The sequence below is a fragment of the Tyto alba genome, unplaced genomic scaffold (genome assembly GCF_018691265.1).
Source record: "Tyto alba isolate M040663 unplaced genomic scaffold, T.alba_DEE_v4.0 Super-Scaffold_49, whole genome shotgun sequence".
Taxonomy (NCBI): Eukaryota; Metazoa; Chordata; class Aves; order Strigiformes; family Tytonidae; genus Tyto; species Tyto alba.
The window spans coordinates 3,446,694-3,462,073 of NW_024881325.1; the positions used below are offsets into that span (position 1 = coordinate 3,446,694).

The 15,380-nt window shown below is 50.7% G+C and overlaps 1 protein-coding gene across 2 annotated transcripts in view; it reads right to left on the reverse strand.

The window, feature by feature from the left end:
• Nucleotides 1-2,102: 2,102 nt before the first annotated feature.
• The window catches only part of PHF2 (PHD finger protein 2), an 85,729-nt gene continuing 72,451 nt past the window's right edge, over nt 2,103-15,380 (reverse strand). Inside the window, exons 18-22 of one of the 2 annotated variants that reach the window (XM_033003864.2) lie at nt 10,338-10,615; nt 8,501-8,596; nt 7,490-7,599; nt 6,045-6,306; nt 2,103-3,346 (exon numbers count right to left, since the gene is read on the reverse strand). In XM_033003864.2, the coding sequence (XP_032859755.2) occupies nt 3,258-3,346; nt 6,045-6,306; nt 7,490-7,599; nt 8,501-8,596; nt 10,338-10,615 (835 nt within the window). In that variant the 3' untranslated portion in view covers nt 2,103-3,257. The remainder of the gene's footprint in view (nt 3,347-6,044; nt 6,307-7,489; nt 7,600-8,500; nt 8,597-10,337; nt 10,616-15,380) is intronic. The other variant, XM_033003863.2, reaches the window with a different exon arrangement.

Below are 15,380 nucleotides of genomic sequence, written 5' to 3' on the forward strand. Positions count from 1 at the left end.
GACCCGTGCCACAAGTTTCATGTCACTTGCACATTCTTTTGAGCTTTGTACATAAGAGATAACAGATCACTGACCATCCCTGATGGAGCTTAAAGGTTATCCCTAACACATAAAGTGTCAGGAACGCTGCTGCACAGCATAAATGGGAAGGCAGCATAATCAGAGAAACTGCTGTTCACCTGCCTAGCAGCACACACCCTCACATGGTCTTAAAGAAGCTGATCATGCTGCTGCAGATCTGCCAGTGCCCGTGCCAGGGTAGGCGTTTGCAGCCAGCAAATGTTGTACTCCTGATCCACGCTGTGTTCATGCAGGCACCCACCTGCTCTGGCGCTTGTTGGACGTGGAGGTTGCCAGGAGCCAAAACACTTTTCCAACAGGAAAATGAAACACCTTTTTTGGCTCTGGGCGAGCTTCTCATGAGATCGGTAAGCCAATGCCAGATGCTTGGTGGGAAAACACAGGCAAGGAGTGAGAAGTTGTGGGTGTGGGGATGCAGGCAAGATGCATCCCTGCTGGCAGTGTTTTCCCCACTCTTGCAGGGAATTCCTGAGTGAAGGAGGGAACTAGATGTGATTGGGAAGCACTGGTGTCTATCAAAGCACTACCATTTTGGCCTGTGACTTTGTAAGGAGCTAATGGCCAACATCTGACTGAATTCTCTGCTGGAAGGCAACGAGAGGGGTTCAAACTGCTGCCTCTTTTGGTACATCCTCTGAGGGCCTGGTGCCCTGCTTGTCACAGGAACATTCCCTGCGCCCCTGCATACACTTGTCATGCTGTCCTTAGCCAAAAGCTTACCCTTGGATGAAAGTAACTTCTCAGCCTTCCTTCAGACTCCTCAATCCAAATGGGTTGTCAGAGCCTCCCCCCGGGGAACACTGTCGTCATCCACTGACTACATGTCACCACTGGCTGCCTCCTTTGAAAGTTGACAACATCTAACTGGGATGAGTTTTGCAAAGCTTTGTACTGCACGTAATATCAGGTAACCACCTCTTCTGTGCACACACGGCCTTTGTGTTTGACTGCTGGCCATCAGAGACCCGGGACAGACACAAGGTATGTATTTCAGAGGCAAAGCCTCCCAAAAAGGAAGCAATCCATCAACAGCACACCTGACCTTCTTTCTTAAAGAATTACTTACAATGAAGCTTCATCAAAAGGTAACCTGTTCGAAGAGATGTGGCCAGTGAAAAGACTGGTATTACCTCATTGTGCCCTTGTCATCTGGTAAGCAAATACAGCATGACTGGGTTTTGAAGCCACTTCATGCTTACTTCTAGGTAGAGGACTCTGCAACACTAACCTGGAGCCTGCTGGGGCTGTCAGGAGGGGTAATGTTAACTGTGCAGGCTGTAGTTGACTCGTGTCTCTCAGCATACGGTGGCCAAGGGCTAGGCAGCAGCCAAGGTGTGGGAGATGTGAACAGCCTTGTGTTAGGAAAGAGAACTGCAGGAACAGCAGTGGTTGCATATGTCGATGGGCATCATGTTCAGTCCCCCTTGCGATAACCAAGGAGTATTTGAAAAATGGTCCCAGGGACAGGAAGGTCAATCTGGAGAAATGGTCCAAGGTAAATGGCAAGGTATCTGGTGTTTCAGTGAGTGGAAACAAGGGGAAAGCCTGCAGCACCCGGTGACCTCTGTGATGGAGGGAGGAAGCAGAGAGAAACGTGTATGCTTGTCCAAGGGAGGTGGATGATGAGAGCAGTGCTGGGCAGTGGGCAGACACGTCTGGGTGGACCGTGGGGTATCCTACCAGGACACTCACGGTCATGCCAAATTAGCCAGGGCTTCTTGTGGTGCTACAGCAAGCAGAGGTCTTGGAAAGGGTTTCGGGTAGCAGATGGGGCACTGGCTCAGCACTCCATGGTGCGCTTGCAAAAGGGCAGTGGAGCTCCCCTCTGCTTGACTGCTCCTGCTGAGGGACGGGCTGAATAGGGTAGAGCACCACGCTGGGCTGCCTGCCCTGCTTCACCTGCTGTGGGTCCCTGCTTGCTCCTTCTACCCACCCCGAGGGAGCCCACGGCTGCCTCTGCTCCCCCACCGAGCCCACGCACTGCCCCTTGCCAACCCCACAAAAAGGCCAGGCCCAGGCAGTTGTGTACAAAACCTGAAATAGTTTACTTTACTTTCTTTTTTTTTTTTCTTTTTTTCTTTTTTTAAACTTTGCTCTAGGTTTACTTAGATTTTGTGAACTCGATACAAGAGCATTTGATATGAATCGGTAAATAAAACACCGTCATAGATAGATAGCCACGATAAACTTTGTTAGAAATGTACATGTCGCGAAAAAATAATAATACTACTAATAATAATCATAATAAAAAAAGCCGGCGCGACACCCAGGCTGGCGCGGCCCTCGCGGCCCTCGCCCACGGCTGCGGGTGGCTCTGGTTCCCCGCAGGCGCCGCGCCCTGGTAATGTGTGTATATAAACAAAGCCCATAAGAAATGTACAAATATAAAAAGCTACAAACATTAATAAATTACATCGTCACAAAACACGGAAACACTCCACAAGGTGCTAGTAAAATAACTGTCTCCCTCCTCGTACAAGAAGTTACGCAAAGAGCTGGTACCGGCGGGCGGCGCCCCGGAGAGACTTTCCCCTTATAAAAAACCGGTGGTGGTTATTCCAAAAGCTATGTACAAGCTACATTCTAGGAAAAGGATGTCTCGGGAAACGCAGCTACGCAGGGCAACAGGGGGTTGCCTGAGAAACGCGCCCGGCGCCTCAAAGCCCGGCGCCTCAGCCCAACGCCTCACAGCCCGGCGCCTCACAACCCGGCGTCTCACGGCCCGGCCCGGCCCGGCCCCGCACGGCACGGCAGCGCACCGCACGGCACCGCACGGCCCGGCCCGGCCCGGCCCCGCACCGCCCGGCCCGGCGCCCCAGCCCGGCGGCCGCCCCCGCCTCCCCACACGGGCGCTGCCGCCCCGCCCCGCCCCGCCCCGCCCCGGGCGGGAAGAGGCGCGGCGCCTTCCCGCCTCGCTGCTGCTGCTGCTTCGCCGCCGGCTCCGCCCGCGGCCGGGCCCGGCTGGCACGCTCCTCCGCGGCCGAGATTAGTATTAACTTTTTGCGGCTAGTCACTCTCAGCACTCTGAGAAAGGACATCTATATTAAAAAATATTTATAGCAGGATTCTGTACACTCCGACCGCCGAAAGTTAAAGGGATTATTGTCGTGGTGGCCAAGAATCAAGCGGCAGCGTCCCCGGGCGCGACGCCGCCGGGCTGCCCGCGGGCCCCGCCGCTAGAGCAGCAGCTTCCCGTTCCGGTGGATCTTCAGGATCTTGCCGAGCCGCTGCTTGGCCGTGGCCATCCCCTTCTTCGTGCGCTTTCCTGGAAGGAGAGCGGGGGACCGGGGTGAGCGCCCGCTCCCGCCCCGCTCCCGGCTGCCCGACACGGCCCCCCCGGCCCCGGTGCACCGGCTGCCTCCTTCCTCCGGGTTGCCCCGCAGCCAGCCCTGCACCCCCCCCCCCCCCCCCGCCCAGCACCTCCACGGCCACGACCACCCCCTCAAGCGCGGGGGCTCTTCCCCAGTCATCGGGCGGGGCTCGGCGGGGAGCACAACCCCTGCGCAGCCAGCCCCACCGCGGCTGGGGCACGCTGCTCACCCACACGCATCCCTCGGAGCACACCCCACTCAGGGTGCAGGCTCAATTCACCCCTTCTCTGCTGGGGACTTCTGTCTCCACAGTGCCAGGCACCTGGCCTGACACCCGGCCTGGCTCCCTGCTCACGGGTGACCCGTTTGCCCGCAGGGTGACAGTCTGAGCCCAGCCACACCGGCCCCGTTCTGCTCCTCAGTGCCTCACGGGAGAGGGAGGCTGCGCACGCACACACAAGCACCCCACAGACCCTCGCACCTGGCGGGATATTATAGTGCCCACCTCCCCTATGCACCCACACACTCCTCAGGGATGTCTGGGCACCCCTCTGCCATCCTCTAAGGGAAACCTGCGGCACAGGGATGCTGAGCTCACATGCCACCATGAATCCTGGGCCAAGCACTGCCCCAAGAATGCCTAATCCCTTGCCTGCCGCACTGAGACCAATCCACGTGCCATTGCAGCTCTACCTTTCTCCTTACTCTCTCTTCCCCTAGCACTTGAGAGACCACCTGCGTCCAGCCCTGTCAGAAGGACACTGAAAAGATGCACACACAGACACTCATTCACACACACACTTCCTTCCTACAGAGCCAGGCTAGCACCAAGGCACTACAACACACCCGAAGTGGACAATGTTCCCTGTCCCCACACCAACAAGAGGACACTACTACCACGAGCCCAGGCCCTTGCTCATGAGCTATGCGGTCCAGTGAGGTCTGTGCTCCCTGTGCTCTGGTCCCGGGGCTGGTGCAGCTACTGCTTGCTGTCCCACTGCTCGCCAGCTCACACCTTATGGCCAGGAACATCCCCGGTCACCAAGGCACCTCGGACTGCCAGGTACAACACAACGCCACGCAGCCTGTTCTCCTCCCATTGTGCCACCATTGGTGCACTCCTGTGCAATACCTGCAGATACCTAGCTGCTGTCCACTTTTCTCATCTGCATTAAGTGCCACAGCCTTAAAAACCACAACAGTGTGGGTGACACTTTCCATGGGAAGTTTCCTCATTTCTCATCCTTTCGCCTCACTCTAAGATTGAGACACCTTTGCTAAGGAGGTCCTAGACCTCCCTCATTTCTGCTTCATCCCACCATCTCCTTCCACAGTTCCATCATTCCTAGTGATGCCCAATCTGGTAGTCTCCAGGCTCAGAACTCTCCTGTGCTCCATGCAGAGACGCCCTGAAGTCTCCTTGGTGCCCCCAGCTGTCCCAAGACCCTGAACAGGAGGCCCTGAAAGTGCTCCGCTCCCTGTGAGGTCAGCCACTCACCTTCTTGGCACATGGCTCCTTCCCTCCTTTGAGGACTGAGCTATACCACGGGCAAGGTGTGATCCACATGACTGCTCAGGCTCCTTTCACAATGGCCTGACAGGGCCACTCAGCTCACCAGCCCGGCTGGGGTTTGGCTCTACTCAGCACTCCCCATCACATCTTCCACTGGCTTGGACCTGTTCCACTAATGCCACCATTTCACCACAAAGACACAATTCCAGGCAAATACGTTCATTCCACTCCGGTTCTGCAGACAGCCACAGGTATCGCCAGCTCCTGGCAGGACCCTACCACCTACCACAGGCTATGCACTTCCTCCTGTATGGACCATTCAAGCTGCTCTGATGTTTTACTGTTTGCCAGGACACCATGCACTACCTCTGATTTGCTTCACTCAAATATAGGGGAATGCAGGAATCATCTACAATGTTCCAGATGTTCCAGAAATTCCCACTTAATCTTCATGCTACGTGGTGCCTGTCCCACACAGCTGCCTCTGTCATGTTTTCTAAGCAAAGTTCAGAGAATAGGAGGTCCTAGCCCAGATGCCAGGACAGCCTCAGATTTCTAACCCTTTCCCTACAGCAGACAACAAGCAACCTCTCCCCCTCTCTTGGCTTTGGTTGTGCAGCTGTGCTACTCTCAAGGTTTGATATTCCTCTGCTCCCTTGCGACAACTCTCCAGACAGGTTTGCAGATTTGCACTGCTCTACACCCACTGGGTAGGATGTCCTTATGTGCATGTCAGCACAGGTACTGGTGTACAACCCAACCACAGCAGTGCCTGACCCAGCCCTGGGCAGAACAGCCTTCACGGACGCATCTTCCCCTGGACAAGGCTTCACCGGGCAGGCTGGACTGTGATGTGACCACTGCAGGTGTTACTCAGGAGCCTTGGGGCAGGAGTACTTCCTAGCGTGGGATGCCTCACACCCTGCAACTAACAGCCCAGCAGCAAAACACATCTTTGGGCGCACAGTGCCAGGACAGCCAAGGCCACGGGCCCTACCTCTGACCAGATCTGACCTGACGAAGCAATTCTACACACCCATGGGAGACACAACATATGAGGGCCCTGCAAAAGGCATGGATTACATGACCGATTCACCCTTCCCCATTCCTATACCATAACCCCAGGCGTTTCCTGGTACCTTTGGCAGAGGCATTGTTCTGCGAGGATGATGAGGGTCTCCTCTGTGTGAGGAAAACACCGGGTGCCATCGGCTGCGATCCCCTGTTAGGCTGGGCGACCCCAAAGGTGCTGGCCCCTGCGGTGTACTCGTGATCTGTGAGGCTGCTGGCATGTGACTCCAGCTTCGGCTCTGGCGAGCTGCCTTCCTGAGCCGGTTTGTTCGCGTTGTTGGTTGACAGCTTCTTTTTGGTATTTTTTTTCTTCTTGCCTTTTTGTTCCTCCTTTAAAATGACAAACATGAAGCTCAGATTAATCCCCAGAAGACCTTTAGCTACGGCAAGGGCCAGCGGTGTTGCTTAGGGTCCTGATACAACGAAACCCCATGAAGTTTGCCATGTACAAACTGCTCAGGGTCTGTTCCGATACCATCTCGCTCACAGCTCTCCCTGCTGCACGCACATGTTTGCCTTTCTTGCATCTATGTATGCGCTTTGTGCAGAGCCTCCTTGTTTGTTAATTCTGCATACACTTTGGTGAGTGGGAGCCAGCCAGGACCAAAACGACCCTGCCTTGGGAAACCAGCGTGGTTTTGCATGAACAAAGCTTTCGATGTTCCACAAAAACTGGCACCTCCTATCTTCAGGTATCTTCATACGCTTTCACAATAGCATGGAGGATATTAAACATCCCACTGATTCACAAGCTCTGCTTCCCGCTAGGACACAAACATCATCTCTCAACCTGCAACTGCACTTATACATACACACCATGAGTACAGTGGTCTATCACCATCCTGTTTCCCTTGCCTACCTTCAGTTCACTTCTTGACAAAACCCTGCTACCGTTTTTAGAGCTCTTCTGCTCAACAGTACACATCACAGAAGCGCAATGTCACCAAAACTTGCATCTCCAGCAACTTGCCAAGGTGTCTCATCAACCTTGCTCCAGCAGACCTTGTCACCTTCGTGCCTCACGGTGTCACATTTGTGGGGCCTATGTGTGTTAGGCACTTAGCATCTATTTGAATTCTTCAGAGACCAGACACTTATCAACATCCAAAGTGCCTCGACATCTTTGCTAAACTGACCCGTAGTTACCAACGGTTCACCAAATCCTTACGCTTCCCAGCAGCTGATTTCCACAGACAAGGCAATCACACCAGTCAGACTCTCAAATACTCATCGATACGTTGTTCATGCACACTCCTTTCAGGCAGCCTCTTTCTGTCTTAGCCTGGTAGCTATGTTCACTCGCTCATACATCTCTACACTCCTGCTCTGCACTGCGGCGTTGTCAGGTATCTCGTGACACTACTGGACTTTCAACCCATTTATTTCCCCTGAGCCTTGTGTCACTGGCATGAATAAACACTGAGGAGGACTGGCACTGCACTGCTATTTGGGCATGACCCTGGGGGAGAGGGCTTTCATTTCCTGACAGCTACTACTTCTCAAGCAACCTCACCTGTTGTGACAACTTTGCGGCAGCAGCTGCAAGTCCAGTTTCAATGGAGGCAACTCTCGTGCCCTCTCGCACTGGTCTGTCTTGTCGAGGCACCGAGGGGCCAACTCGTGCTACAAGGAAAGCAGATGCAGGTCAGATGAGCAGAATGTGCCTGTGTGAGCAGCGTAACCACACATTGGGCAGTGAGGCTCTGTCCTCATGAGCAGGGAGGGCCAGGGATGCCACAGCCTCTGTCTGTCCTTCCCCAGGATGTGTGCAAAAGCAGGAGGTGCCAACAGCCTCCAGTCACAGTGGCCTGGGGAGAAGCTGCCAATAAAGATGTAACACAGCCGAGCAACTTTTCTGGCAGCTGCAGCTGCCTAAAGCCAAAGCCATGGGAGGGCTCTACTGACACTACAGGTATGAGTGACTCCAGCATCACTTCCAAATGGACAGTGTTCACAGCCCCATCAGCTGGGGGTGGACATGCAGTGCCACTGGCTGATGAGACATGGGCTGCTTGTCACACACATGGCAAGCCATGGAGACTCCAATGTTAGTGGGCCACATCAAAGGTGTCTAAGGATCCCCCTGGCTGTCACTGCCTCTGGTGAGCCGCAACAGAAACATCCTTCCAGACCACTAGCTTTGGCTGAGCCTGGAGGAGACTATTCCCACATTCTCTTTCATTAATCTTCACACAGTCAACACCTAAAAGCCATGGCTACTCAGCTGTCTGTGGTTTCACTGTTATACCACTGCTAAGGTGGCCACCAATTGTTCCATCACCAAGAGTGTGAAGAAAAATGAACTAACAACCCACTAAGAAATGACTTTTTTCTACTAACTGGTTGATGGAAGAAGGCTAACACTGCTCAGCATGAGTCCCAGCACATTACATCACCTCCCACTGCGCTGGAAAGGATTAATCCTTCACGTGATAAAGAAACCACTTTCCTTGAAAAATGGCTGCTTTTTAGGGACCTACACAATTTAGCCTGAGTCTGAGCAGCACAGGCCGTATGGACTTACCCGTTGGACTGTAAGGGGCATCATCTGAACTTTTCCTTTTCTTTGATCGGGATTTGAATACGGGATTATCTTCATCTGATTCGAGAGAAGGGTAAACTACAGTAGGAAACAAAGGCAATTGTTTCAGTGTAGGAAACAACACTACCCTGCATAAAGGCCCACTTGCTCTGTACAGCTGTGGTGACTACAGGCATCACAGCTAGAATAGCAAGGTCCACCAGAAGTACCACAGAGTGGTGACACAGCTGCAGCAGTCAGGAGACTTTCTCCTGCTCTCCTCTACACACTACACTTGGGAGCTGCTGTCATTTAACTGTGACCAGGTACTTTTAGGATACACAGTGAAACTTCTCAGACAGGAAAAATCAGTCTTCCTCTTGTCTGTGGAGCAGCAGCACAGCTAGAAGAGACATGAGCAGGTTTCCTTATCTCGAGCTAGACTGGTACTGAAGACACATCAGCCAACCACTTCATTCAGCACCACACTGTCCTGGCCCGTATGACTCCCGCACAGTTAGGCAGAGACAAATGAGACACAGTGTGGGTATCCAAAAGATGAATGTGAACCATTCTATCAAACGACCCTTCACAGGCCTCTGGGATAAACACCAATTTATCTGTATAAACTTTGTCCCAGCCTGTACTATGAAGTTTCTGTATTTTTTTTTTTTTTTTCACATGCGTTTGATTTTCTGGCCAGTTGCCATTTGTTACATCACTGGTGATTTTGGCATTACTGTGGCATTTGGCCACTGACACTAGAAGTCTGCTGATCAGATGTGGCACAAACAGAGCCTCTGAAAACCAAGCCTGCTCACAACAAAGACTCTCCGTTCACTGGCAGCACAGGCACATAATGAGCAAATCCACCCTTCAGCAGAGTAGAGCCTTGTTCATGCGTGGCATCTGTCTGTAAACCACACCCCTGTCCAACAGCTTCTTGGAGCTCCCCTTTCCCAAAACACTACCACTGCATCCCAGTGCATGCAGTGCACTCTAAATGGCTGGGCAGCCTTCTGCAACACGTCACAGCACCTCCATTTTTCTTTGGCATCTCTGTTAATAACATGAAAAGACAGACCCAACTTTTCCAATCACAACAAATGATTTCTGATGGCCACACCTGCCAGGGAGACTTGAAGACACACATAGACTCTCCTGTTATGAAGCATAAATCTCTACCAACTTCCTGCCCTCTCTGGGACTTCAGGCTTTCCAGTCCCTACCAGTCTTCACATTACTACTTTTCTTCATTTCCTCACTTATACACAAAAATGGTTCTGCAGATTATTACGGCAGAACTGATATAACTGGTGCAAACTGGCTTTGTGCCCATTTCTGCTTCAGATGCTTGCATTCTCTGCCAACACTCAAAATACAATTGGATCCCTTTCCCAAGTACAAATTCAACTTCTCTCTCATCTTAGTTAGATATTTTATTGCTACTGGGCAGACAAAGACAGTTCTGTCATAAGTACCAGTACCTGACACACATTTCTGGGACAGTTTCCTGTTTCTTGACTGACTCCTGCGGTTTCAGTGGGCCTTCATGCTTCTTAAGATCTGATTGTGTCATGCCTCAAACACCGTCTACTCAGATAGTCGTATCATCACCAGCTCTGTAGTCAGTCTACCTATCATACTGTGTTTGCTTAATTTTGCCATGCAGACCTCTTGCTATTTGCACTCTTCCTTACCAAAATACCCAGTCGATTACAATGTGACAGAAAGCAAGCAAGAGTATCGTGGGAAACATAGGAGGTATCTGCAAACATGCACAAATATGTAACTGCATACCCAGGCACACACTCACTCAGAAGACTTTGTTTGCACTTACCGTAGTCTGAATCTTTAAAACAGGCATCTAAGTGATCCTGATCTTCGTCGTAATCTTCGATGTCAATACTGTTCTTTGTGCTTTTCTTTAGTAACCGCTTGCTGGTGTTTTTGTTGCTGCCACCACCTGTTTTTTTAGAGTTTTGTGTGGAGATGGAGTTACTCTTCGCCTGATTGGTACCCCATGATGTCTGGAGGCAGGACTCTGACGACTGGAGGTTTGCCATCGATAGCATGCCCTGGATTGCTTCTTGTGTGCTGGGTGAGGCAGGTGGCTGACTGTGGAGAAACATTGAGAAATACAGGAGCTATTAGCGATTCCAGAAAAACGCAAACCCCCTCACAAACAGTTGACTCCTTTCACTGCACGGTGTTGTTAGAGGAGATTTCCCGATTACTGCCCTTTGAGCAGCTGGGCACGCCACGAGTGACACCAGTTATTTTTATGCAATATCACAGACAGCGCGTTAGATTTGGGGTTGCTGCCCCCAAAGCTGGGAAGCTGTGTGCTGTGTGGCCGGGCATGCGGTGGGCAGCTCCCTGGCCGGAGGTGCTGTTGCTGGTGGGCAAGAACAGGGGTCAGGTAACTTTTCAAAGTCTATAACAGCATTCCCAACAACGCAATGTTTCTACTACCAACTCTGAGGGCTTATGGGTCAGTGCTGGAGGGGGATGTCATGGTGGCTACATACTGCCAAGCAAAGGGAGGGAGAATATGAACAACTGTAAGGAAGCTCATGATCACAGGCTGTTCATGCTGGGAGCTGTCACCACTCCAGAATCTGCTGGAAGAAGCAACATGGTAGGGCACAAGCAATTCAAGAGATTTCTGCAGTGCATCAGGAGGGTTTTCTGATGTGGATGTGGGATGGATTGATTATGGGAGATGCTGGAGAGATATGGACTGGATGGATGGGCTACAGGGTGGGTGGAAACCTTGCTTTCATTGAACTTGAGTTTTGGTATTTTATTACCAGTTGACAACAGGCATGGCACATCTACTACAGAAAGAAATACATTCCCACAGAGCAGGCTGAGGTCAAATGATGTGTAAATTCTGACTGGCATGTACACTTAGTGAGTGGGAAAGCACGCTCCCCACAATATAGAAGAACATAGAAGAACGATAATCTCATCCAAAACCACCAGACATGAATTCTGCGGCAGGCAGAACACATCATCAAATATTTCCAGAACTTTGGAGTTTGGACATATAGTGAAATGCAAAAAAACTTGCTGTGGTAATGCTATTTTTTTAGTTATTCAATAGAAGCTACTAACATACAGCATTTCCCAAGCAAATTAGCAGTACTTTCTCTTAGTTGATCTTAATTTAATCCACTTTAAACCATTACAGGACTCCAGATAGAGTTAACGTACAAGACATAATGGGAGTTTCTGGACACTAATTGCATTTATAAATAATCCTGAAAATGAGTTAAGACTGGTGTTAGCAGCTAGAAACTCAACAAACAGAAGAACATCTCAAAACGTATTTAGGAAAGAGACATTTTAATCCCTTCATTATCATATGCCAGATGCCTCAGCTTTCTGCCTGTCAAAGGCATATTTTGCACCATCTATAAGAAATTAACATATTTTCTTTCAATTTTTTTTCCCCAACTGCTTTTACAAACACTGGACTCTCAAAACACTGCAAACAGACCATCAAACACTGACCACTAAATGGGCATATCAGAGAGGAAATGCCTTAAGCAACACAAGCTTCAACAAATAAATTGTGGAATATGATCAAAACCAGTGGTCCTGAGAGTCAAACTGCAATCTGAATGTGTGGGTGACGTGTCTCAAAAAGGCAGAGCTGCACACAGAGCAAAGTGTTTCTCATTAGGGCATGTGCTTGCGTGTACTTCCATTAGAATTATTTCAGCTTTCTAAGCCAATTAAAAAAAAAATAAAAATCAAGAAGAATCAGAAACTTTTAAGCCCTGGAAGGCCATTTCCCCTTTCTGTAGCTTCAGCAAAGTTTAAAAAAAAAACAAACAAAAACCCAACAAAAAAACAAACAAAAAGCAAAACCTAAAACATTTATGAAAGTAAACTATCTGTGGGTTACAGCTATGACTTAAAAACCACTTGAAATGAGTGTGAGAGCAGGAGCAGAGCAGTCATAGTGCTTCTGCCCCTGTGCTCCCTTCCCAGCCATCGTCTGGCCAGGGCCCTTCGAACACAAAGTGAGGTGGCACTTGGCGATAGCACAGACTCTGCCACTGCTCTGCAAATCCTGGCAGCCTTGCTTTCCTCAAGCTAAAAAATGATGTGGATGAACCAGGAAAAGGACACTTTAACAAACTGACTGGTAGTAGTTTGTGCTTTTTGCAGTGGGCTCCACTTCAGCATTTTGCATGGCCTTCCTTTTCAGGATTTTATTGTTTACTTTAACTCTTGTAAAGACGTGGACACATGATTGAGAGATTAGTTTACGGTAGTAACTGCTGCCTAGCAAGCACCTGGTGATTTTCAGCTGCGTATAGTGCAGGAACTGAAAGAGGTCCACAGTGGAAACTGCCAGCTTCCCCTGAAACACCCAGTAGCGTGCAGTAAACCTTGGTGCAGCTGCTGCATGGTCCACAGGCGAAAGAACCACTCGGACGGTCAAAAAGGCATGGCCAAAACACAGTGGCCACATGAATGACCCACAAGGCTGAGCTGTGGAGGACAAGTCTGAGGTATGCCAGGCCCAGCTCCCACCCAGAGCCCACTCTGAGCTGGAACAGAGCCTGATGGGCAAAGCCTGTACCCACACAGAGCAGCCTGAGCTCCCGAGCCTGCTAACAAGCCACGCGCACCATCATCACCAGCTTTTCTGCTGCTGTTCCCCAAGAGTTGAAACTGGCAGCACATTTTCACATTATTAACAGAGAAGCACCGTAACAGAAGGGAAAACATGCTGTCAAAATTAATCCCAAATAAAAGCTCCCCCAGGGCTGACCAGCCTTGCAGAGCTGGTCAGGACAGTGTGATGAGGAGCAGGGAAATGTAACTCATCCCAGTGGGAACCTGAGGAAGAAGACATTGGTCTGTATGGCACAGATGGCTTTGCACCCCACACACAGTTCTCTCTGCAACTATTTGTTGTATTGGGTTTAAGCCTTGGGGCCTCAGTTCCCCAGAACAGCTTGACATGGCTAGCAGTATCTTCATCAGGGAGGAGAGCTTAAAGCAGCTCTTCAGGCTACATTTTGGGGCTTTCACATTGCCTGCATTACCTGACTAGGTTTGACAAGAGTATCCTTTCCCTGACAGCATGTTCCACAGCAGGTGGCAATAGGCAAACAGCCACAATCGTGACAAGAATACGTACAGTTCAGCACTGACAGACTAAGGTTTTACCTCCTGTCCTGGGTTTGAGTGAGTGGTGGGGTTTTTTGGTAGCAGGGAAGGGGGAGACAGCGGTGGCCTCCTGTGAGAAGCTTCTTGAAGCCTCCCTGGCTCCAAAGTTGGCTCCAGGTCAGCCGAGTCAATCAGTTGCACCTCTGCAATAACGTATTTAAGAAAGGACCTGGGAGGAGGAGTTGGGAGTTGTGAGGAAGAGTTGCGGCAGCTGCGTGAACACCAAGGTCAGTGGAGGAACGAAGGAAGAAAGGAGGGGGGAGGTGTGCCAGAGCAGAGACCCCCCTGTATCCTGTGGTGAGATGGCCCCTACCCCCTAACATCCATGGAGGTCTACGGTGGAGCAGACACTGATATACAGTCTGTGGGGGTTCCCATATGAACAATTAAGGGGAATGTGCCCAAAGGAGGCTGGGACTCTGAGGGAAGAAGCAGCCCCCGCTGTTGTAATTCAGCACTGGGAGGATTGCAGCATGCGGGGGTGTCCCACGCTGGAGCAGCTCGGGAAGGGCTGCAGCCGTGGGAGGGAATCCAGTTGGAGAAAAGTTGTGGAGGGCTGTCTCCTGTGAGATGGGACCACGCTGAAGCAGGGGGAGGAAGCTCCAGAAGTTCCCCCCTCTTAAGATGGCAGAAGCAGCAGCACTGCCTGCACCCCCCATTCCCTGCCCCTGCGCCGCTGGGGGAGGAGGTAGAGATATCGGGAGCAGAGCTGAGCCCGGGAAGAAGGGAGGGGTGGGGGGAAAGTGTCCTCAAGATGTGTCAATGCTTCTCACTGTCCTACTCTGTTAAGTGTCGTTGTTAGTGCCTGTGATTAATTCATGTTCTTTTTTATTTCCCCTAACAAGTCTATCTTTTGCCTGTGACTGTAATGGGTGATTTATCCCTCTCTGTCCTATCTTGAATCCCAAGCCTTGTCTTATTTTCTCCTTCTCAGCACTGGGGGGGGAAAAGGGAGTGAGCGGCTGTGTGGTGCTCAGTTTCTCTCTGAGCTCAAATCACCTCCTTAGTCGATGGTGCCCCCTGTGCTGTCTGAGCACAGGAACAATCCCAACACCCAGACGTTAGGAGAGGATATCATGCAGGAAGCTGGTGCCTCACTTTTCACAATCAATTCTACCACTGTCATCTGCCTCTGAGGGTTCAGCATCTCTAGGCAGATCATCTCCTTCTATTCATAAGCAATTACTGAGCCTTTCACCTGTATCCTCATGTTTAGAAACTGAATTTATTAATTTCAGCAGAATATTACTCATTGAGGGGTGGCTTCTCCATTCTTCATGCTGCCTACACAGACAGCTGAAGGCACTGAAGGGCAAGGCGGAGATGAGACACAGTAAGCTCATTAATGTCTCATCTTGCCTCTGAATAACTATCGCCCAGTCTCATCTTAAGGTTAGGGAAAAAACAGATAAGGGCAAAGGAAAGTCAAAGAAACCACTGAGCATCTTATTAATGGAAATAAAAACTAACCTGAACCAAGAACTATCTCATGGGGTTACAGAGAAGACAGAGCCAGACCCTTCTCAGTGGTGCACAGCAGTAGGATGAAAGGCAGTGGTCACAAGCTGAAGCAGGGGAAATCCCAGCCCAACACAAGAAGAAAAGGTCCATACTGCGGGTGGCCAAGCAGCTCATATGGAGAGGCTGCAGAATCCCCATCCCTGAATATATTTAAAACTCACCAGGGCAA